Source organism: Cupressus sempervirens, chromosome 4, assembly GCF_028749045.1.
Source record: "Cupressus sempervirens isolate cs-2001-9-10 chromosome 4, ASM2874904v1, whole genome shotgun sequence".
In the NCBI taxonomy this organism is placed as follows: domain Eukaryota; kingdom Viridiplantae; phylum Streptophyta; class Pinopsida; order Cupressales; family Cupressaceae; genus Cupressus; species Cupressus sempervirens.
In genome coordinates, this window is record NC_143121.1 from 601,067,537 (window position 1) to 601,094,128 (window position 26,592).

Sequence of the window (26,592 nt, forward strand, 5' to 3'; positions counted from 1 at the left end):
CGATGGGCTATATTAGATGAGCTCATATATAATGTTGTTTGTAATTTCCATAGACGGGCCAGAGTCTATTTGACTAATTCCTGAGATCATATTGTTAAATGGATTTACTGGCGTAATTAAAACTATGTTGGACTACATATCTATTTCTTTATCCTCGAGAGTTCTTTTTCCCCATTCTATGGTTGAGTTCGATATATCTCCAGGCAATTATTAAACTTGTTGAGTATGCTGAGTGTGATATATCTCCAAGTAATTATTGGAAGCTAAATTGATTATGGTCCCTTGTCTTTGGTCGTGTTATGAAAAATATGTTTTTCATGTTCCTTCTTTGATGCCCTTTCCTTGCTTGTATATGACCTCTATTTGCGTGAATACTCCCCTCTCCCTTTTCTTTGTATACTTTGTCATAATTTTCATGGCAGATAATTTGTCATGTCCTATCTTCGGTATGTCACTCTGATTTGATGAAGCCGCTGATGGTGATTGTGTTGGACTTCCTGTGCCTGTTGTGGCTAGGTAAGTATTCATTTATAATAGTTCTCTCAAATTATATATGCTCACTTGGAGTTTCATCCTTAATGTTCTTTGATTTTTATTCTTGACTGTTGTGCCTCTTATTTTGTGTTCCCCTTTGTACCTCACCTAAACACTGCCTTAGTTAATTCGTTTTTATATTCGCTTCCTAGATTCAAATGATTGAGACTCCTTAAGAGTCATGTCACTTGTCTTATGATTGAGACTCCTTAAGAATCGCGTCACTTGTCTTAGTTGCACCACTTCGTGGTATTGATGATTGCCAATTAACCACTCATGCACTATTCATTGTCCCTGTATGAATATCTTCATGGTGGAAGTAATGCAATTGCTTGCGTTGGATGCCTTAGCAGCAATATTATTGGGGTCTTCAATGGATTATATGGTGCTCAATGTCAAAGACCTACCCACTTAGATTCAATCCTTATCGTTACTTGTGTTTGTTTGAGATTATACTTGTCTTCAAGATACTCCTATTTGTTTGGTATTCCATCCTTCTCAATCATTTCAAGATCACTGTACACATTATTCTTTTATTATTATTCATTATTTATTATCAATTCTTATTTCAGAAAAATATCTTCTTGTTCATGGCATTATATTTATATATTATATTATTGTATTAATCATACATTATATTATATTCCTTAGGTGTTACATCATTCCATGAATTATGTATCATTAATATGATTTATTATATATCATATTAATAATAGTTGTGTTACTAATCTATTTATGTATATATTTAATTTCTTGTTATTATTAATATTGTAAGTCTTTTAATATCATTTTGTATCAATGATATTATTAATCTATTTATTAAATCTGAATTATTATTTTTGTCGATTATTATTTATTATTATTTATCATCTACTTGTTGAATCTTTCTTTTAGAGGAGAATGTCAAAATGGGGGACATGACAGTCTTACTTCCTCTAGTCTTTTGTCTAGGCTTAGTCTATATTTTCTTCTATCATTTATGAGCTACATGCTCTGATACTCTATATAGTTCTTTTTACTATTTATCAGTATTTTCACTATGATGTATAACTCTTTATTTTTATATAAATCTATATATAAGCATAGTTGCCTTTTGTTAAAAAATAAATAAATAGTGCAGCAATATGAGGAGAGGACTCTAGGGAAGGGGAGCGTGATGAGAACCATCAATGACAGTGCTTCCTCAGTTTCTACGAAGGAGTCAATTGATGTAATTGATGCCACTAACTCTGTACAAGGTTAGAAATCGTATTATGAAGGGGCAAGAAGATTAGGACAAAGCTCTCCAAAAAGAAATAAGATTGGAAGAGGAAGCAAAATGGAGAGGACAATGATGGAAAATTTCCGAAGGATTGCTTGAATGGGATGGTAACACAAAGGGGTTACTAGAAGGGAGCCAAGAGAGCGTCAAAGGGTACAAAGTAGACCAAGGTGTTGAAGGGGAATTAATGGGAGGTGACAAAGTAATCCAAGGGATTGAAAATACCTGGCATCATCCGGGACACTTGATCCTCACACCGCAAAGAAGTAGGGATTGTCGAGGGGTTGAACAAAAAATTTGTATTGAAGGGAGTCAAGGGGATCAATGATTGGAAGGACATTAAGTGTGGAGTACACAAAAGAAAGACACAGAGGATAAGCGCATTGCCGAGAGTATTGGGATGACGCAAGGGCGCAATAGTCAAAACAATCCGTTTCAGTGGAGTGCACCGAACTTGGGAGCAATTCCAATCAGGCCTATTACTCAAATTGGTACACGACACGGGTCACATGGAGCCACTACAACTTCTAAAAATCAGAAATTGTCGAAGTTTATGGGTGATGGACTGAAGGATCCCATATGCCATCGTGAGACGTGTGATACAATTTGGTCAACCAATGTGGGAAGACCAGCCAAGATGACTACATGGTATGATTCCTAACCATCCTACGGGGGGTGACAATAGATTGGTTCCTGGAAGTCAAACAAACCAAAGTGAGCACATGGTCGAACTTGTAGAAGTTATTCCAAGCCGAGTTTAATCTGCTTTGGGATGATAATGAGATTTTTGCTGAGATATATAACACAAACCCGACCAAACATGAAGTGTGAGAATGTACAATTGGCCGCTCAAGGAGTTGGGGAAAATGGAGAATCAACCAATGGATGGACTAAACAAATGAAGATAAAGGTTGTCCCCTCAATGTCACATGTTGATGCTCACAATAGAGCTAAGGATATAGAAAGCGAGGATAAGACTTTATAGAAGAAGAATAATTGGTCAAGTGATGATGTCTTGTCCGAAGGGAGAAATGGCAATGAGTAATCACGTAAGGTGCACGACTTACAAAAGGACATGTGTCAAATAATATAAGAATTCAAAGCTATGAAGGGGAGTAGTGACAAGAGAGAAGGGGAATTGTGTTTCACAAACTGTAAGGAAAGTCACATAAAAGGAAAGTATCCCAAAAATGCATTCTGACATTTCTCAAGTGTTGGGACACTCCTCTAAAGAGTGCCCGTACAATATGAAAACTAGAAGTGCCCAAGTGCTCTTTACGTAAGAGCAATCATTGATGATTGTAGTCGAAGTGACTACCCCTAATAGTCGACTAATACAACTACATCATTTAGTAGCCACAATAACAATCAAAGAGGTGGAAAGACCAATACTAATTGAAACCAAAGCTAAACATAGTACAACGCCAAAAATTCAATATTAGGCCTATAACCAAGGGAGAAACTTTTCTCAAGATTGCTAGAAGAAGAGCCTCCAAAATCTATGAAGATGGCGTGGTCCTAATGACTATGAGGATTCAAATTACTTGAAAATTGAGCGAACATATTGAATATCGAGGAGTCATGTGAGCAAGGGTTTTTGGCACTCATAAGGGCACTGTGACAAGCTAGGGTTGTCATTGCATGAAAAGATCAACCTATCAATGCCTGATACAACTACTAGACTTATAGCACATAGGAGGTCTTTAAGCCATGTCACGAATCTCAAAGGGAAACATTGGCGATTAGTCCAACAATCCTCCCCTTAGCATTACTTGAGGAGATTCAAACCTGTGACCAAGCTCTAATACCACTTGTTACAACTTAGAGTTGTCATTGCACCAAAAGATCGACCTGTCAATGTCGGATACAAACACTAGACTTATAGAACACATGAGGTGGTTAAGCCATGTCACGACTCTTGAAAGGGACCGTTTACAATTAGTCCAATAGGCACAAGTGAAGATAGCCACATACCCAAGTCTTACATTGAAAAGGAGATGTTACCTAAGGCTAAGGCCAACATTGAAGGGAAGATGATGAAGTGACGAGAAACAAATGACACAACTAATACCTCTTTGACACCAAAGTATGAGAAAAATATCTTAAGAAAAGTGTTGCAGATTGAAGTGCCAATAAAGATCAAAAACCTTCTGGACACTATGCCTTGACTTAGATTGGTTATCATGAAAATCATAGATGTGCCTACTTGTACGATGCCAACCCACACAGAGATTCTAGTAAGCTATTTAGCAAACCAAATGCTCCTAGTGCTGATCAACAAAAGGCACCTTGTCGTAGTGATGGATATATTGGGTACCATCTTCACCAACACCAATGTGGATGGAAGTTCAGGGGTCAATGTGTTACCAAAGGAGATGTTGAAGAAACTAGGGAAGTCGATGTTGTGGCCAGTGACATTCAATTTGATCGGTGTTAACTAACACCGTATCAAGCCCATTGGAATCCTGATGGTATGAAGGATAATTATTAGTACACAACCCTCAATTCTAAATTTTGTGGTGATTTACTTGAAGAAGAAAGGCTAAGAATGCAATCCTCGTGAAAGGGTGGCTCATCACAACCAAAGTAAACCACAATTGGAAACAAAATACACTATCCATTGAGAGCAGATGGTGGAAATTTGTCATTGACTTGAGAACACAAGTGGTGAGAGAGGAGTTGGCATCCCCCTCTTTGAAAAATTCTTTGTTTCTAGTGACTTCTTTGTTTTTTGGTTGGCCCGTTATAGGTCTCTCACCATGTTATACCCATATCATCACTTCGGTTAATCCATTCCCAAAGTTGTTTAGTCGACGACGTCAAATTATTGGTAATTTTCAAAACATATTAGGATGTGAGTAAAATTTAGCAATAAGAATATAGACAATGTAATGAGAGAATTCACAACTGTATATTGATTGATCACAAAGCTATTACAATGTATCTCCAAAGACCATACAACATTCCAACATAGCATAATCCCTTCCCGAAGGTAAGTACAACACTATACAAAGATGTTGAGGGAGTGCCGATTGTCGGTAACAAATGGCCTACTGGTGACCCCTCGACAACAACCCATTGACAACACTAGCAATTGCGAATTAACCCAACAAACAAGCACAAATTACCCATTAGTGTTGCTACCAAACTACTTCCATCTTCTATTTGTGTTGTTGTAAGTGTTTGTTGCACAAAATATTATGCTTCAGGTCAACATTGGTAGACATGATGTTGAGTGTTTTTATGAAATGTTCATATGACTAGAGTAAGCTATTCAACGTTATAACCACCATGCCTTCTTCCATCGTGCAACTAATAGCTAACTAGTTGATCATGAATGTCTTTGATCTTTATGAGCTGATTATTCAAAAACATTTTGTTGTCTATCATGATTGAGAATAGCATAATTTTGAAAAAGGGTCTCTTTTTATTGACGTCTTGTGCAAAACTTAGAGGCTTGCAAAATCTTCATAGAAGATTTGTCTAAGGAATCTTGGGAAGCATTTCGTTTATGACTAATAATTTAGTGAGCATTATGGCTTCACAGTTATGGTCATCAAACATAAGCTAGTTTTTAACCCAACCATTGGTCAATTCTTACTCGTGAGGACGATCTGATCAAGGCATCAATATTCATAGATAGTGATCATCCTCTATTTCTAGGTGGTATAATATTTGGTAGTGAATCTTTTGCTGCCTTCTAACACGGTGTTGGTCAATGAAGCTATCCTTCTCATAATCCAAAAACACGGAAAACAACAAACTTATTGCTGTTTGAAAACAATTGAACTTTTTGGGTAAAATTTGCAAGATCTAAATAGCAAACCAAACCTACAATTTTTATAAAAAATCTGTAGTAAGGAATCTTAGAATTTATCGAAGTATTGAAATAAACTAGACCTTCCAAAAATAATCCATGATCTTATCTAAAGCAACCAAATCCTAACCTGAAAACATGAATGAACACTCATTGTTCAAGTGGTGTCCAAGTGTATAGACAAGATCCTATGGATTTATGGAAGTCAAAAGAATTCAAGGTAGTTGTCCAAGTGTAACTGCAATGAGGAACTTTTGTTTATCCTAGTTTAGGTATGGTCAACTGTGATTTTTTAATTTGAGGGATTGAGTGAAGAATTCTGAAGCAAATTCAAGGTAGTTGTTGTATAAATATCAATCTAATATAGGGTTTTCCAAGGTTGTATTGATGGGGATAAATCCTGATAGGATCTTAAGGTTTATATGGTTGTAATTAAATATATTCAATCGTGTGAAAATTATTTTCCAGATATCTTTCATAGAACATTATATGATTCCTCTCATGGTGCGGCTCTAGGTTCACAGTGTCCCCCATTGTGGGTTGTGCATAGTAGGAACCTTGTAGGAAAATGTGAGTGAAGAAGAGCATTAATTATCTTAAGCTTGGGTTAGGTATGATAGATTCTAGTGGCATCTTTTGGATGCTCCCTTTGGTAGATGAAAGTTTGGATGATGGCAAAGATTAAGGTAGCATAGTCCCTTTGCTACCATTGTTTGTGGAGTTATATGCATTTTCCCTGTCCTTGCGGTCTAGGATAATTTTATATGCATTTTTCTTGTCCTTGCAGTCTATGAGAATTTTTCTATTTTATCAGTTGAGGCAACTTTGTCTTAGGCTCTTTTTTATTGGAGTATATAAATATTGTGTTCTTACTAGAACACATGAATGCAATCTTCCCTTTTAAAATAAAAAGACTAACCCGGATTATAAACCTAACAGTAATTACATCTCTCTCTCTCTCTCTCTCTGAATTGTCATCTCAATGGCTATTTGTCATATATTGCAATATATCCACCAAACTCTCTCTGAATTGTTATCTCAATGGCTGTTTGTGCGATATCCCCAATCTCAGAGGTCATATTAATTAAATGACACAATATTTAAATAATAAATATAATATCTAAATAATTAATAAATAGTAATAATATGATATAATATAATATAATAATATATTATTAGTGTAACAATAATATTTATATCTTAATAACTAAATAAATAAAATATATTTTTGTGACCAACTATTAATAATATGTTGCTAAGACAAAATTAGCATATAACAATGATAATGTCTAACATTAATTCATTATATACATTATAGATGAACAGATACTTATACTAAAATCATTAATAGTAGAATAAAAATTAATTTAATAAAAGGAAAACCTAAGATGACCATATCTAAGGGATTATCACATATTGAAACATTATAATTCCAGACATTGATCAAGAAATGTAAATACAAATATTGCTTCCTAGTTGAATCTTCACGTCAGAGACCAATCAAAGAAACCAGTGAAGACTCTCAATCACAAATTCAAGGACATGCCCACATCTTCTCCCTGTTGTATATTGCTTGGAAAAGCAACTATTGAACTATTCAAAGCATTTGGTAGGTTTCGATAAGTCGTGTCCCTTCAAATCCACTCCTATTGCACATATATATTGGAGATACGGACAAGAATAGGGACATCTGTTGCATCCCAATTTTTGCCCTAAAATTTTTAAGCTGATTATAGCCGTTGAACCAAATTAATTTTTCATGTTCATGTGAAATCGAGTTAGTTCATTCATGTTAGTTATAGTCGTTATTTATTTCATCATATTCATGTGAAATTGAATCAATTAATTATAGCTGTTGCATCGACTTGATTATCAAATGAAACTAGTCATTTAAATCTAGTCGTTGTATTCATGTGAAATGGAATTAGTTAATTATAGCGGTTGCATTGACTTGATTATCAAATGAAACTAGTCAGTTAAGTCTAGTAGTTGTGATCATGTGAAATGGAATTAGTTAATTATAGCCGTTGTACATTTATGATGAATGAGTTAGTTATTATAGTGAAATTTCCTAACGATGACTTGATGATTTTGTTTAACAAATTATGAATCTTGAATTGATGTTTTAGCAAGAATGTTGTTTTAAATGTTTATAGGATGAAGACCGGAGAGAGAGGGGAAGCATTACGAAACGAGGTCATTGGAAGGGGATGGTCATAAGATTCAGTCATCAGTAATGACAGGTTTGACCTAAAAATCGCCTTGGCAAGGTTATTAGGACTTGACAATAAATTTCTTGGTGGAACCGCATGAGCTATAAATAAAAATAATAAAAAAAAAAAAAAAAAAACAAAGTTCTTACATTTATTAAATAATAATATCACTTAATATTATTTTACTCTCTCGATTAAGATCATAGATAAATATATACAAAGTGGCACCATTACATTAGAAACGTTAATCCAATAATGCCACCTTGCAAATACATACCTATAAACTTAACCTAGATAATAAGATAATATAAAATGATATTAATAAATAAACTCTTCATTTTCTTTTTTTTCCCTTTTCATTTTATCTTCCCTCTTTCTTTATGTTTCTTTCCAATTTGATCGAATTAAAGAATTCGAATATGAATCATGTAACGGCAGGAAGCCATAAGGTCGACTCTAAATTAATATATATGATAGCCTTGCACTGTATCGACATCTCACACAGACATCCGACTTCTTCTTCTTTGCAAACTTTCATTGAGTTTTCCCTGCTCTGTTACGGTGCCAACAACACCCATATTTTTTTATCGATTTTGCACTCCACAATCAGTTGCACTTTCGTGGAAATCTGAGAAGGAGGCATTGAGACAATCATAGCAAATACAACTGCAGAACAAGTGTGTCACGTAAGATGGCGTCTTGTATTTTCTTTCCTTTTCCTTTTACCTTGCTTAGCTGAGTCGGCTTTTTATTGAATCGTTTCCATGTGTCCAAACTATGTTATAATATGCTGTCCTCAATATGATATAGAATATACGTAATCTTCTTTTAAAGTCTGAATTTACACTCACGTGAACTGAAACAAGCAAGTACCTTAGTTAAGTGTAATCATTTGTCCAAAGCAATTCCTTTCAGTTGAACATCTTGAAAGAACAGAATACAATTAAGTATACCAATCTTTATGAGTAATGTCTGAAGATTCTTCATTTAAAAACTTTACTTTTAATCTCTGAAAATGTGATACAATATCTGATAAACAGTATTGAGAGCACCAAGGATATCACCCGTCTAATGCCAGAATGAGGTGATGAAGGTGCAAGCTATACAAATAAAGACAAATGTTCAGGCACCAAGGAGTCACCGGCCTAATGGCTTGACGATGGTGAGGAGGTGTAGATGAACCTGTAAAAGAAATACATGAATGAAATCAGTAACCATTATTATATAAATAAAGTCTAATGAAATTAGCTCATGCAAATTCCACTTTCGAAATTAGTTGTCAAGCTGAGTGGTAGAGATCGGGTTATAAACCCACATTTCAAGTTTACTAATTTCTTCAGCTTGACAACTGATTTCGAAAGTGGAATTTGCATGAGCTAATTTCATTAGACTTTATTTATATAATAATGGTTATTGATTTCATTTATGTATTTCTTTTACAGGTTCATCTATAGCGCCTCACCATAATTAGGCCATCAGGCCAGTGACTCCTTGGTGCCTGAACATTTGTCTTTATTTGTATAGCTTGCACCTTCATCACCTCATTCTGGCATTAGCTAGGTGATATCCTTGGTGCTCTCAATACTGTATATCAGATATTGTATCACATTTTCTGAGATTAAATCTAGAGTTTTAAAATGAAGAATCTTCAGACATTACTCATAAAGATTGGTATACTTAATTGTATTTTGTTCTTTCAAGACATTCGATTGAAAGGAATTGCTTTGGACAAACGATTACACTTAACTAAGGTACTTGCTTGTTTCAGTTCACGTGAGTGTAAATTCAGACTTTAAAAGAAGATTATGTATATTCTATATCATATTGAGGATGGCATATTATAACATAGTTTGGAAACATGGAAAAGATTCAATAAAAAGACGACTCAGCTAAGCAAGGTAAAAGGAAAAGGAAAGAAAATACAAGACGCCATCTTACATGACACGCTTGTTCTGCAGTTGTATTTGCTATGACTGTCTCAACGCCTCCTCAGATTTCCACGGAAGTGCAACTGATTGTGGAATGCAAAATCGATAAAAAAATCTGGGTGCTATTGGCACCATAACAGAGCAGGGAAAACTCAATGAAAGTTTGTAAAGAAGAAGAAGTCGGATGTCTGTGTGAGATGTCGATACAGTGCAAGGCTATCATATATATTAATTTAGAGTCGACCTTACGGCTTCCTGTCATTACATGATTCATATTCGAATTCTTTAATTTGATCAATTTGGAAAGAAACGTAAAGAAAGAGGGAAGATAAAATGAAAAGGGAAAAAAAAGAAAATGAAGAGTTTATTTATTAATATCATTTTATATTATCTTATTATCTAGGTTAAGTTTATAGGTATGTATTTGCAAGGTGGCATTATTGGATTAACGTTTCTAATGTAATGGTGCCACTTTGTATATATTTATCTATGATCTTAATCGAGGGAGTAAAATAATATTAAGTGATATTATTATTTAATAAAGGGAAGAACTTTGTTTTTTTTTATTTAAATATTTTTATTATTTTTATTTATAGCTCATGAGGTTCCACCAAGAAATTTATTGTCAAGTCCTAATAACCTTGCCAGGGTGATTTTTAGGTCAAACCTGTCATTACTGGTGACTGAATCTTATGACCATCCCCTTCTAATGACCTCGTTTCGTAATGCTTCCCCTCTCTCTCCGGTCTTCATCCTATAAACATTTAAAACAACATTCTTGCCAAAACATCAATTCAAGATTTTTAATTTATTAAACAAAATCATCAAGTCATCATTAGGAAATTTCACTATAATAACTAACTCATTCATCATAAATGTACAACGGCTATAATTAACTAATTCCATTTCACATGATCACAATGACTAGACTTAACTGACTAGTTTCATTTGATAATCAAGTCGATGCAACGGCTATAATTAACTAATTCCATTTCACATGAATACAACGACTAGATTTAATTGACTAGTTTCATTTGATAATCAAGTCGATGCAACGGCTATAATTAACTGATTCAATTTCACATGAACATGAAGAAATAAATAACGACTATAACTAAAATGAATGAACTAACTCGATTTCACATGAACATGAAAAATTAATTTGGTTCAACGGCTATAATCAGCTTAAAAATTTTAGGGCAAAAATTGGGATGTAACAACATCGAAGAAGATTATTCAGATCTGGAATTCAATAAAATTCCCAGAGCATATTTGTGCACGTATTAGACCAAGATTGTAAGAGTTCCAACAGTCGGCGAACAGTCCAGTTCCACATCATACATCATACCAAGACAAACATCATAGCGGAAACATCCTTGCCATGGTAACACCCACAATATCAGGTCCAAGCCATCAAAGACAGTATTCAAATGTCCGTATAACAGAAGCAATAGGAACAACATTCAAACAGCAGTACAACAAATACGGGGTAGCTGTATTGAAGGGAAAATAAGTTATCGACTCTTCTATATCTATTCTTTGCATTTTCATTAGACAACAGAGATATGAGGATTACTTAACACTTCTCTTTATTTTATTTAAAACCTGTTCATGGAGTATTCATCATCGGTTATTAATTGGTTGCATACATATTAAAGAAAATCAATGACACAGCTGTAGGGAGTAATCTATCATATTATATTTAGCACCTTATTTGAAATTTTAGAAGCAGGCTGACATATAGGCATGAGAAGTATTGCTGTAGAAAGTATTTTTGTGATTGAGAAGTTTGTCATTAAAGATAGCAATCCAGTAGCTATACGTGATTATAAAATAATATTGTAACACATCTCTAATTGTCAGATCAGAGGACGGTATCAAGACTGTATTATATATTCAAACAATCATATCAAACACAACTGAAATTTTGTAACACTAAGTGTAAATATAGAAGATCAATACACTTAGCATATGTCTAATTGGCCAAGCAAGGATAGCACCACCATTGATATTAGCTACATAAGAATCATCATAAATTAAAATTCATAGCAAAGTAAAGAATTGGAAGAAATTATTTCCAAATTTTTCAGATATCCTAGAGGGAACATTACAGTTTGTCATTACATTGCAATATATCCACCAAAATAAAACACAGCAAGTTAAACAAAAAATGATTAAAATTTATAATTAAATACAGGTTTAATTAGCAATAAAAAATTAAAACACATTAAAACCTTGACTACCTAATATAAAATAATGTACTATAAACATCTGACAATCAACTTAAATTTAAATGATCTTATGGAAGAAGCGTGGACTAAAAAAGTGGCGCAGTTGATGAAATGGAAAAGCTGCAACTACTATTTGACTGCATGCTTCCTGCAATCAAACACCAGAAAACAATTGGTGCTATGATGACTGTGCTGAAACATCGGCAAACAATTACCACAACCAGTGACTGAATAGCAGAAAACAAACAATGGCCCTGATCTGTGTGCCCTTTAACTTGGATGAAGTCTTTGAAGTAGGGATCAAGCCAATGGCAGAAAATGTGTCTTTTATTTGGCATAACCATATAGAGGCATAATTTGAGCAAACAGGAAAACAGATAGCTAGTAGATGTCTTGCAAAGAGTGATTGTAATTGGCATCAAAACAAGACAAAATATCTTAGTGTATTGGAATTTAGATTTTAAAATTAAATTTCAGAGGACTAGCAATTATAAAAACTGTACAAGTCACAAGGTGATTTTGAACATTTAAAAAAAAAATATAAGTGCCAAATTTTGGATTATTACAAAGTTGTGACTCTAGTCTGAAGGGAAATTCTTTTTGTGCAAGGAGATTCTGAAGACTTTTAGATTTTTTGTTATGTTACTACCGTAGAAACATGAATGCAATGCAACTTTCAAGGCAAACCTTAAGATCTTTTGTAATGTCCCTTCCTTGGATGGCTTCAAACACAGGGACAATAACTTCGAATTCTTGTACTTACCCTCTCTAAATTTACACTTGGCTTAAATAGTGTGGATTTAGTTAAGCACTATATTTAATTCAACTAATATATCTAATTAATATGTCAATATGGGAACGTTTATGAGGAACAATCTTTTATCACTTAGGGATAGAGATTTGTAGCTCTCTCTATATATAATCAGGAACAGTAATGCTGTATACATATAGATAATAGGCTCAGATTTCTTGCAGCGATTAGTCCCTTTATGTCTGGTATAGAAATATAAACAATTGGATAGAGCAGTGTTACTTTAAGTATTATATAGCTATTGCAGATATGTACTTGTAGGTCTGCTAATTTAATTATGCACTGGCTGTAAGTTGCCTATTTCATAAATCTCAAATATATTTCTGATCTGGAGTGTACTTTGTAAACAGTAGGCAATTCTTTTTCCTTTGCACCGGTTTCTAAGGATGGAATAAGAATCTGTTATTTCTCTCCATATTCTTTTGGTCAGAGGCTTGGTTCTTGTAATGTTGAAAGTATCATATGTGATGTAGTCCTCACAATATTGAATGACTAACAACGCTGTGGCTTCTAGTTTATGATCACTATTTTTGATTATTACCATTTTATTCTTGCAATAACGTTCTCTGGTAGTGCACTTCACTCCCTTCAGATGGTACCGTCTTTGATTGGGCAGTGTATGCAGCCCATGCAGCTACTGCTCGATAGGAGTGGTTCTAACCAAAATATAATAAGAAGTCTTCAATTGCAATGTTGTGTAATTCTAATTGCCGTTCCCTTTTCTTTTCTCCCCCCCCCCCCCCCGCCTTCCTCGTTATTATTGATAGGCTCTCTTATCTGATATGGATTGATGAGTCATGTCTCAAGTGCCATGTCTTATGGCTAATTATGACAGTCCAGCTTAACTAATCATAATCCCATTAATTTAATCTCTTAATTTTATCTTATCTGCATATGCATATGCTGCGTTAACTTAATCACTTAATCACATTAAGAGTGTATTGTCTTGATTGACATATCCTGCATTACTCCTTGATCATCCCTATCAGACCTGATTCTATTTGGTGGCAAGTCCATTAATTTCAACGTGTTTGATGTCATGTCCCCATTTTGGCTGACATCGTTTAGTGTGCCGGATCAGTCTATCACAGGCTCTTGTAGAGAGTCGACCATTAATTTCAACGTGTTTGATGTCATGTCCCCATTTTGGCTGACATCGTTTAGTGTGCCGGATCAATCTATCACAAGCTCTTGGACTGGTGGTGATGTAGAGAGAGTCGACCAACGACTATTTGGCAGTATTTTGTCCTTACAATTGATTAGTGATTTGGGCCTACATTTGTTATAAAGTTACTTTATTTGGGCCTAGTTTTATAATTTGATGTTGAGATGCACTTTTTATTATAAAGTAATATTTTATAAAAGTGCACTTTATTTCATAAGAATATTTGGGTGCTTCTAGAATGTTTAAGTGATTTCTAGAGGAAGCTACTGAAAAGTGAATAAATAGAGCCTATGGGTCTTGCATTGGATCATCCAGTTTGTATTTTCTCGTTTGACATCAGATTGTGATTCAGTCACATAGTCTATTATGGAGCCAAGTGGTTTCAGATAGTCACTAGGTCTTTAGGAACAGAGTCTCCTAAGGATTTTGCATAATTGAAGAGGTGAATTATCCTTTGAAGGGTTGCACATTTGGAGGTGATACTACAATCACTTCAGCTAGGGCATCATTGGGCCTAAGGCCATTTTCAGCATTTCAGCATTTCAGGAGGCATTTTTAGCAGGGCCGAAATTATAGGAGGCCGTTTTTAGTAGGGCCGAAATTATAGGAGGCTGTTTTTAGCAGGTCCGAAATTATAGGAAGTTATTTTTAGTAGATCCGAAATTTTAGGAGGCTTTTTTCAGCAGACTCGAAATTATAGAAGGAGGGCATTTGCTGAGGACTATACATTTTCAGTCATGGATTGATTGCAGGACATCTTTAGAAGGCTTTATTGTGGTGGAGGAAAGATTTATAGCCGCTGGTTTGTTTTTGCTACAAGTCTGATCCAATTTTTAGAATTTTAGAATAGGGCTTGGAACCACATTTTAGTTCATATCTTCCTCATTACTCAACATATCATTCTGGGTATTTTTGCATCGGATTTCTAGCGTCAAGGAGATATAGATAGGTGCATTTTGGAGTTCCATAATGCCATGATTTATTTTTAAGGAATTTTTCAAAACTCCTAGACATTTTCGAAAATTTTCAAGGAAGTACATTTTCAGATTTGGGGTGACTTTGGCTTGGGTGTTGGCATCTTCAGCATTGGTAAAAATTATTATAGCCATCTACAATCATGTTCTTCATTTCTCATTTGGCATTTGGCATATTTTCTGAGAAATGTATGTTTTCAGCTGAGTACAAAATATAGCTTCAGCACTTTATTATTTTACATTGCACTTGTCTTTGTTTGCCATTTGGCATTATTGGAATCAAAGGAAGGCTAGGATTTTGCAAGTGAAAGAGTATTGTAATTTTTAGATTATCTATATTGCCAACCTAGGGTTTGATGATCATATTATTGACTGAAATATGTATGGCATTGTTGCAAATTATTGATAAATGAATGGCATATGGTTTTGAGCAATTCAATATCATGTATTATCAGCTAGTTAGTTTGCATACCAAGAGTTTGTAAAAATGAAAATTGGCTGTAGGTGTTCATTTCTCATGCTTAGATCATATATATGCATTGAATATTGCCAAAATTAGTTGCACATTCATGTTAGGTCATTGTTTAGACAATCTGGAGTCTTCTTGCAAGAATTCTTATTGATGCAAATTGAAGAAAAGAGTCATTTTAGCAAACTGAAAAGTTATATCAGTCATATGACCCTTGTGTGCAAAGTGTTTGACAAAATTTCTTGAGCCTTCAATCAGAAGTTTTCAATCAAATTTGAGCAGGGTCATTACATTTGATATTCTATGCAAATTCTATATGTCACACGAGTAATTTGTAGAGACTTATTATGAATTGTGCTTAAGTTTTCCATGTTATTGAAGATCGTATCTCAGCGATCGTCTTCATATGTGTCTCGCTCATGTACAAAGACATTCTCAAAATGTTGCTACCATCTTGTTTAATTTGCTCGTATGATAATAGTTCATCCCTCAATGATATGGCAAATGCCGTGTACAATTCTTCTTAAGGTTCTCTTAGTGGATGTTTAGAGAGCTTTGACTTATAACCATAGGCTCTATCTTTTTTCAGACTATAATTGCTAATTCTCATACTAGATTATGTTTAACCTATGTTTGTCACTTAATCGATATCTACCACTTATTAGTGGTCTCCGTATAATCATCTTGATTTTTCTGAAAATATCGTTCTTAATTAGGGTGTTGTCTCATTATTCAGAATAATCAACTCTCCTCAATTTGATTATTTATTTATTATTTAGTTAAATTGTATTGTATATTAAATAATACTTTAATTATAATGTTATATCATTATTTTATTATTATATTTTATAATTTATTAATATTATTTATTGTTATTTATTATTATATTAATAATAAAAATATTAGTACATTATTATCATTAATTATTATATTAATGATAATTCATATTATGTTACTATTTTACTTGTTCATTATTTTTAATATTAATTATTGAATTATATTTCTAGGAGTGGGGACATAACATATTTGTATAGAAACTGTCTTTTAAAATTTAATTAACAGCCCATGTGGTTTCTTGAATGAAAATATTGAATAAAGATTCCAGTTTTCTATATTTGAAGCCAAAGCTGATATCTCAGTACTCTTTTCTTATGTAAAATTGTCTCTTGATTTGTGAATTGTTTTTGAATTCTGTACTTGGAGTGAATTCTGCTTCAAGTGAAAAGCAAAGCAAACCTAGTGTGAGAAGGGGGTGTTCTTTACAAGCTGAGAAAGTACTTGGATATTTATGATGGCTATTTTATGATGTCATAGATAGGTTTCCTTCTTTGTAAACTTAAATTCTAGTTAACATAATCCATCATTTTGGTGCATTTTTAATATGGAGAACACTTTAATGTTTATCTATTATAAAACAAGTGTTGATCAAAGCTTAAAGTTGCACAAGCTGTTGTTAAATGGATATGGTAGGTAGCTGTTACTTTAGTTTTTATTTTAAAAGTGTCTTTTCTCCCTTCTTAATCATATCTATCTTTTTGCATAGGTTCTCTTAGCTTAGTTTAAACTTTTAAATCTGTACTTTTTCCTTCTAAATCATATTTTCCTTTTTGCGTGATTGCTCTAATTTTAGTTTAAATTTTTAAATCTGTTATTCATTCTTTGTAAATCATATATTTCTCTTTGCATAGGTGAAGTCAGCATTGCATAAGGGAGTATATGGAGTGATGATAGGGCGTGCTGCATACAACATGTATGATCCTTTTCTCTAGTGAATCAAGATAGTTCTCTCTTGTAATTTCTTTTTCTTTTTTTTTTTAAAATTGCTTTCTTTGTTACGAAAATGAATAAGAAATTTACATTAATCAAGCAAGATAGGTACAAGGAATGTCCTTATGTATAAGAGAAAAGAAGGTACTTGAGCATGTGCCCTAATGGACAAAGGAACAACGTCTCCATTGCATGTTAGCTTTAGCAATCAAATCTTGTTCTTGCCTCAAGTGTCTTGACCATAGTAATGAGACTTGTTGCGAGTCGTGCGAGTTGTCCAGGTCAGCGAGTCAAGTTACCTCAGCCGGGTCAAAATGACACGTAACCTAGCTCGGTGGGTCAACTCGCCTGACTCGCCTGACTCATTTGTTACGTATGTGATCAAATTACCATCTATTTTATGATGTTATTGTGTCTTTAATCTTTATTCAAGAATGGGTGCATGGAATTAATTTAAATCCAAAAAAATCTCTAAATTTCAAGGGTTTTATCACTTTGCCGAGTCACTACCGAGTCACAGGCGAGTCCGAGCCGGGTCATGAGTCAAGTTACCCTTGCCAAGTACGAGCCGGGTCCGAGTCTCGTTACTTTGATCTTGACTTCACTATGGTGACTACAGAAGAAACACCTTGAAACTATATTTATATTTTTTTTTCCAAGAATCTCATAGAATCTATAAGCACTTTTGGTGTTGCTCTTAATCATCTGATGTAGTCATGGAGTTTACCCAAAAGAGATGGTCCAAGCCATGCAGCTTTAGTCAACATAGGGGAGGCAATTAACTCAAATACAAGACTATCAACATGCTACACCAGATCTCTGCGTTATCATAGAATCAAATAATTAAATCAAGTTGGCCTGCAACATGCAACTTACCTACTTTCAGCATGCATGCCCTATTATGACAGAAAAACAGATCCAATACCCTATACCTAACCTTAGAGAAGTTATTATTACAATCCTGCTATTGCCTCCCTAAAACAAAGATCAAATGCCCAAATATATAGAGCCTTCACAAGATATAAGTCAGCCAATATCAATTGATTATCCAAGAATAAGAAAATGTAATATGGAAACATAGTTCTGGTCCCATATCACAAGAATCTCCTTTAACTCGACAAGATAAGAATAGCGATCAATAAGAGACGTCAGCCAAAGATCCAGGATCATTGAGATATGAGCCATTAAGCTTATCCAATCAAGAAACAACTTCGGTAGATCGGAAAACTCAACTAACCATTGAAACAATGAAGAATATATGGAACCGAAGAAAATCCAGAATATCTCTCTCGTTTGAAGTATCTAATTGAAGTGTGATCCCAAACATAGATAAACAATAGTTTCTAGATTATACCTTTAGGTTCACGACAACAAATGATCCAAATTGAATGTTCGCTACTCAAACCACAGAGACTAGAAAATAGGAACAAAACTGAAAGAAAATATTTTTGGGTGATGCAAGAGTGCCAATGACCCAATGCAACAGTAGCCATTCAAACAGCCGTGAATAACTATAGATCATAAATGGCATAACATGAACAATCAGTGTTTGAGTAACAGAGTGCAACAGATGGTAGAATGATATATATTTCATAGCATAGTGTTCTCGTACAATAAACAACACCATAACTTGTTTTAGTCTAACTACAAATAGACTCGATGGTTGGTAAAGTCTGCCCATTGTCAAACTAATACCCCTTCGAAACAAGGTTTTATTGTACTTCTAATTTAAACTAATAGAAGTGTATTTAACTACTATTGGCATAATTGTAATAATGACCTTTGCCAATTTAAAACTTTTATCCAAACAATTGACTTACAAACTTCAAACACTGAAATTAATAATTATGCACATGAAAACAATAACACAAAATTTACATGGAAACCCAATGCGGGAGAAAACCACGACAATAAATGCTTTTATATAAACTTTGTTATTTTACAATGTATTGTAGCCTTTTCGACCTACTAGAGGCTCCAACCACTATGTTTATGACCACCGACTCATTGGAAGCTCTAACTCCCACTCTTCGTAGGCTCCGACCTACAAGATGCTCCAACTCCCGCTTTTGTCTTCGTGAGCACCAACCCACTGCACATAAACTGCTGTCCACCTTGACAATGTTGCTATCTTCAACTAATGATGGACTATTTCTCTCTACAATTTGAATATGTTTTGTTTCTCAATCTGATATTTTTGTACAAACAATTCTCTTAACTCCTTTTCAAAATCTGCATATGATCTTCTCATAAATAGTCTTCAGTCTGGTGAATATATCTTATTTATTCCCCCACTTTATTTAACTTCTCATATATCCTCTGGTGAAAATATTAAATCTTCTTTCTTTGCTTAACACCACACTTCTATATATCTTTTCTAAATCTGGTACAATAGCTTCATCTACAGTCTTCCCATTATCTGATATAGAAAATGATAGTCTTCATATACACAGCTACTTGTTCTTCACTGCACTTCATTCACATTTTTTGTTTTTTATTCTTTTTTCTCACAATATTTTCAAAATATACTCCTCTGATATATACATCATTTACTCTATCCAAAAGACATCTCTTTTAGATGTTCGCAACCATACATTATCTTTGCTAACTTTATATTAGTTAATCCCCTTTTTAATATCATTGCTGACTATGCATATTTTCCAAATGTCGCACACCACAATCTTTGAACAAAGTTATTGCTGGGATATTATCTTTATTTGCCTGTCATTTTTTATATATCGATCAATAAAATAATCCATTCTCCGCCTCTTGCAATACTCTATGATTGTCTGCGTATGTTTGCTTTACAGAAAACTCCTTGGTGTTTCAACCCGGATAGCTCTCGTGCACGCACTTATTAATTTAGAAGGATTGGTTGATATTTTGAACCTGATGCTGCTTGTAATTCTTTATCAATATTTTAATACTATCATAAATTTTAACACTTGGTGCACACACTATCCAAGTCGATGTCTTTTGAATTACCGGTGACCTCTTGAAACACATCTGATGACACATATTGCTGCATAGATATATTTGTTCCAAAATGAGTGGCTTGTTAAATGATATTCATTTTTAATCAGAGGATTATTTGTTGAGTGCCCAACCATGTCTGAAAATATACAAACCTTGTTCGGTGTGTTCAAACTTCGATCACTCACCCTGAAAAATATTAATAGTCATCAAAGGTGAGTCCATTGCCATTACCGTGTACATCTGGTAATATTGCATACACACATATCTCTTATCTCTGTAACGCAATATAAGTATCGTAGACCCTGATTAGTTCAAAATGAATGATTATTATTGATTTACTGAAAACTCCTGAAACATCCAGCAATGAGGCATTGTCTTTCTAATATGGTTGACCATGTTTGTGCTGTGCTTGCTCTTGTGTTGTAAGCATTGACTTCAAAAATCTGTAGCTTTCATCATTACATAAACTTTTACGTTTGATTTGCTGTGTCATATCATAAAATTACACACATATATTTCTGTGTTGCAATCATTGTTTTCGTTTCATTCTGTTTGTTGACCATATATTATAATCACTGTTAATGATAGTCTTTCTTTGACTGATGTCATAACTTTCATTCTTTCAAATGCTGTAATTGATATAACTCCTGAGTTTGCTATTGTGATTCTGCTCATGTCTATTCGAGACTGCTTTTAGTGATCCCTATGCTTAACACTGTCTTAATCTACATGCTTATCTCTGTCTTTTATAATGGCTTTTGTAGTTCTATGCACATTCAGATCTTCACAGTGAGAGACTCTAACCTTTCATCGAGCTTGTTCTTTGTGGTGAACATGTCTCCATACCGTCTAACATATGTTGTTTGCTTTTGGCGTTAGACACAATCTATAACACTACTCAACATATTTTCATTTATTTCTCTGTTCAGTATATTCATAGATATTTTATTATTTCATATGCATATTTTTACTTGTATCTATCTTGTATCAAGGTATAAGCACTGCTGGTATCTTTTATTAGTTTGCCAATAGCTATTTCACTTTGTTATCAAAACCTTTTCTTCACTTTTGAGGTCAGTGACAATATCGCTTTCTTTCCTTTGACATCAATGACAATACTTTCATCAATCTCCCCCTTTGTCATTGATGGCAATAAATCCTCATTTCTTCCAGCTCTCCTCCTTTTAATATCTCTTTCCCTTTGACATCAATGGAAAAGGAATGGATTTTAAGCTTTTATCTATATACCAGTCATTCAATACTCCCCCTGAGAATGATTCTCCAATGGTCTTGCAAGTTTTAGTGTTGCTTTCAATGCAATCACCTTTTCAATCTGTTGAATTTAATCAACCATCTCACTCTTTGCTTCAAAGGTCTAATGAATTACTCTCATATGTATCTCCCCCTGAGTTCATGTTTCTTCTTTCATCTAGGAAGTGTGTGAACTGCAAGTAGTACTTGCACTTGTTTCTCCTTCTTCTTTTGTTATCTTTTTTCTCCAAGCTTTTACAGTTTTCCCCTTATGATCATCTTTGGCTTCCTGTCTTTTGTATCTCTATCAAGCCTGCAATGTTTTTCTATATGCCCATTATTATTGCATTTATAACATACACTGTTATGGTTCAAATATGAATCATAATTTTTACGTTTCCGTCCAAGAGGATTTCTTATTTGAGTTTGGCATTCTCTTGTCCTGTGATGAAAATAGCTGCATGAATAGCAATATGCATAGAAGCTAGATTTACATCCTTGCTTTACAAAGCCTTTAAATGTATGCTCTTGATCTTTTGACTTTCCTTCATAACCTGCTCCTTTCTTGGTTGAGGATGGTCTTTGACTATCAATTATATCGAATAGAATTTCAGAGCTCTTTTCAAATTTGAGACTATTATTCAATTTGATATTGCTTTCCTCTAGGTGCTTTTTCTAGTTTCAATTTCTAGACTTAGTTTGATACAATCCTCTTTTTTTTGCATTTAGATTGTTTTTCACATCATTCTCAGCTTGTTTGTATCCTTCTAGTCGAGTCTTTAATTCTTTAATAGTCATCTTGTACTTAGTGACTTTCTCTTTCAATTTCTTTTTCTTCTTTTATGCATAGTGTAACTCTTCCATGCCATTGACATCTTCTTCCTCACTAGATGACTCATCATTTTCTTCTTCTTAACTACTTGCCTCGTCAACATATTCATCCTCGTTGCATGCCTCGTCTGCATCATCCTCTTATTGGTCACTGGTGATGGCCAAAAAGAGTATCTCATCTTCGATATCATCTCTTTGGTATTCATCATTGCTCTCTTCTAATGAGCTGTTTTCTTTCTTGGAGTTAAGACTCTTTTTGTGTTTGTGGAACTTCTTATGATTGTGCTTAGCATGCTTGTTTTGTTTTTTCTTTACGAATTTTTCTTCTTCATCACTACCAGAGTCACTAATGTTTAGAGGGCATCTTGATGCATAATGTTCTGGTCTTCCGCAATTGAAATGTCAGAATTTTTTTCTTTGTTCTTTCCATTACTCTTTTTCAGCTTTCTTTCAAAATAAACATGTGATTCATCTGATTCACTATTTGAGCTTTGACTAGAAAGTTTCTTTTTTCTTTTACCCTTTTTAGATGCCTTGAATGTTGTTTCCTTCTTTGATTCATTTCCTCCAACTTGCATTTCATAAGCACTAAGAATCCCTTGTAATTCATCTTTTGTCAGTGTATCTAAAATTCTAAATCTCTCCTTTCTTCGATTGCAGATACCTTAGATTTAAATTTCATAGGCAGTGATCTTAGAATCTTTTCTACAACAAGTTCCTAGATTTCTTCACCAAGGGCTTTCATAGAGTTGACAACATCGTCCATACGATCAAGAAAAGTGGCAACATTTTCATCCTCCTTTATTTTTGAGGCTTTCAAATACACTTCGATGGGTTTGCAGTTTCCTTTTCTTTACATTATCTGCTCCGTAAACATTGTTCAACTTGTCCCAAATGGCCTTGGTAGATTTATAATGCATAACTTTTGCAAATTCTGATTCAGCAAGATTGTATAAAATTGCATGTTTCGCTTTTGCATTATTTTCACATTTTTTCTTTCCAGCTGTATCTGTTGGCGGGTTTTGTGGCAGTGTGTAACCTGTACAGTTCTGCAGATTCTGAGGTATAAATCAGACTTCAAGATCAGAACTTAGTTGGGCTTATAATGAACCTTGATTCAAATTCTATGTTCAGATATATATGGGCAGATATAGATGACAACTACAGATCCGAATTGTAATCACAAACTTGAATGATATAAACTTCTTCTAGGAGCCTGTGGGAATACAACTGCTTGGAGATCAGACTATATGTTTGCTGTGTGTCTCCAAACTGCAATCATAACCCGCCTATATATCCTCTTTAGAGGGTATGTCCCTTAAGGGACATAACCCTTGGCATATAACAAGTAATTAAATATCCCTAAGTCAGCGACCATAAGACAATTGTTAGTTAGATCTAACTAAAGTTAGTTAAGGACAAACTAAATCAATTACTTCTAGATCACCGGCACCTATAGAGCATGTATAAATAATTACAAATGCCATTCAGTGAGTTTATATAGGGAGAAGAGTCAAGTACGATCTGCACCATTAGACCTGAGGATTATCAAGGTTAAATTCTTAACACTCCCTCTTAACTTGATAATCCTACAGAGAGATCATATCTAGCAACATCAGTTTAAGCAAGAATTAATACTCTATATTTGTCTATCTCTTCTTATTATGTAGTATCATAGAACACATGATACAAAATTATATTACTAAGCCTGTGATATGACAAATCACTACTACTAGTGATAAGACACATGTTGTGACTCATAGAAACGGGTATTTCTAAATCACAACTAGATCCTGAATTTAAGATCTACCAGAATATAGGATAAACCTGAAGAATTTCTAGAATTCTTCCTTTATCCAATTTGTGACCCATGAACATAGCAATGTCAAAGTCACAAGATGATCTAAAATTCACCTGGATCTTACAGTAAAATTTACTGTTAGGACATTATCTAAGAGATCGTCACCTCTTAAATAATGATTACATATGGGGGAGCCCATAACAGTCAATAGCCTGACAAAATAAAATTTATTATCTTATTAATAATCAAAGAGTACAAATGAATTACAACTCAACTATACCAAGTCTCTTTCTGAAATGTTCTATCTTTACTCTAGATAGAGGTTTGGTGAGTATATTTGCTATCTGATCTGTAGTACAAATGTATTCCAACTTAATAGAATTCTTGTCTACCATATCTCTTACATAATGGTAAGGAATTTCAATATGCTTGGATTTGTCATGGAAAACTGGATTCATTGAGAGCTTGATGGAACTCTGATTATCACAATGAATGATCGTAGGATTCATGGCTTGCCCAAATAACCCCACAAGTAACTTCCTTAGCCATACTGCTTCTCGAGAGGCCATTGCTGCTGCAATGGATTTAGCTTCTGTGGAGCTTTGAGCTACTAAAGACTGCTTTCTGCATATCCATGAAATCATAACTGATCCTAAACTGAAACAGCATCAGGAAGTGCTTTTCTTGTATTTAACATTTCCACCCCAATTTGAATCGGTGAATCCATGCAAATCTAAAGCAACTCTCTCATATTTGAGTCCATAATTAAGAGTGCCTTGTAACTATCTCAAAATGTGTTTAACAACAACTAGGTGAATCTCCTTAGGTTCACACATAAACTGACTTAAGGCATGAACAACATAGCAAATATCAGGTCTTGTATTTATTAGGTACATCAGAGACCCAATCATCTGCCTGTAGAGAGTGGAATCTATTGGAAGTGATTCTGCAGTTGATTCTTTAAGTTTATGCAAATTGGTCTCCATTGGAGAAGACATGGACTTGCAGTTCCACATTCCAAATTTCTTCAAGATATCTAAAGTGTACTTCCCTTGATTCAATATGATACTATTAACATTCTGTCGCACTTCCAATCCTAGGAAGTAATGGAGAAGACCCAAGTCTTTCATCTCGAATTCTCTGGTAAGATCTTTCTTGCACTGATCTATAAGATGATCATCACCTGTGGTTAATAAATCATCGACATACAATATCAATATTACCATACCATCTTTATCTCTGTTATAATATAAGTTTGGCTCGACTTTATTCTTAGAGAATCCTAAGCCGGTGAGATATTTATCAATCCTTTCGTACTAGGGCCTGGGAGTCTGTTTAAGCCCATAAAGAGCTTTCTTGAGTTTGTAGACAAAGGCATTAGAATCATGGGTTTCAAATCCTTCTGGTTGCTCTATATAGACTTCTTCTGAAATCTTTCCATTGAGAAATGCTATCTTTACATCCATCTGATGTACCTTCCATCCCCTAGATGTGGCAATTGCTAAGACAGCTCTAACGGTAGTATATCTGGCAACAAGAGCAAAGGTTTCTTCATAATCAATTCCTTCTTTCTGAGAAAAACCTCTGGCTACAAATCTGGCTTTATATTTCTCAATACTTCCATCAGCAGCATGCTTTATTTTGAATATCCATTTTGAAGAAACAATGGATTTTCGTTTTGACCTTGGAACTATTTCCCAAACATCATTTTTCATAATAGATTGATATTCTTCTATCATGGCTTCTTTCCAGGCTGGATGTTTAATAGCATCAGAAGAATTGGTTGGCTCTGTTTTGGATAAATCAATCATATTTGTTGTATAACTAGAGAATCTTTTAGGTCTTTTACTTTCTCTGACTAATCCTGAAGGTGTAGCAAAATCTTGAGCTACTTCAACTGTTTTATGGCCCAAAGTGGCCTTTTCTTTGAACTTTCCTCAAGGCTTACTTCATCTTCGACCTCTTCTAAGTTCTCCCTTTGGGATTCAGATTCACTTATTCTTTCAGAATTTGATAAAGGAGAGGGTTCATTGGAACTTATTGCTCTTTTGAATGCAAGATCTTCCTCAAATATTACATCTCTGCCAAGTTCAATAGTTTTTTGTCCAGGTATAAAAATTCTATATGCTTTAGAAGTTTCACTATACCCTACAAAGATACCCTTTCTCCCAGATGGTTCTAATTTGGTTCTCTTTTCTTTTGGCACATGAATGTATATAGGACATCTAAAAATTCTGAGATGACTTATATTAGGTTTTATTTTAGTGAATACTTCAAGGGTCTTATCTTTAAGATAGGAGTGAGGGCTTTTGTTTTGAATGTGTACAATAGTACAAGAGGCTTTTGCCCAAAGATAGTATTCTAGATTTTGATCAGAAATCATAGCCCTAGCAGCTTCTATAATTGTCTTATTTTTCCTTTCAGCTACCCCATTTTGTTCAGGGTTATAAGGAACAGTATACTCCCGCTTGATCCCTGATTCTTTACAAAAATTTTTAAACAAGTCTAAGGTATATTCTCCTCCATTATCTGTTCTAAGGATTTTAATTTTATTTCCTGAAAA

At 34.1% G+C, this 26,592-nt stretch overlaps 1 protein-coding gene across 3 annotated transcripts in view; it reads left to right on the plus strand.

Moving 5' to 3' along the window:
• The window catches only part of LOC149562646 (uncharacterized), a 230,993-nt gene that overhangs the window by 149,817 nt on the left and 54,584 nt on the right, over window positions 1-26,592 (plus strand). For all 3 annotated transcript variants that reach the window (XM_089826110.1, XM_089826108.1, XM_089826109.1), the window contains one exon: window positions 17,092-17,153. In XM_089826110.1, coding sequence (XP_089682236.1) covers window positions 17,092-17,153 — 62 coding nt within the window. The remainder of the gene's footprint in view (window positions 1-17,091; window positions 17,154-26,592) is intronic.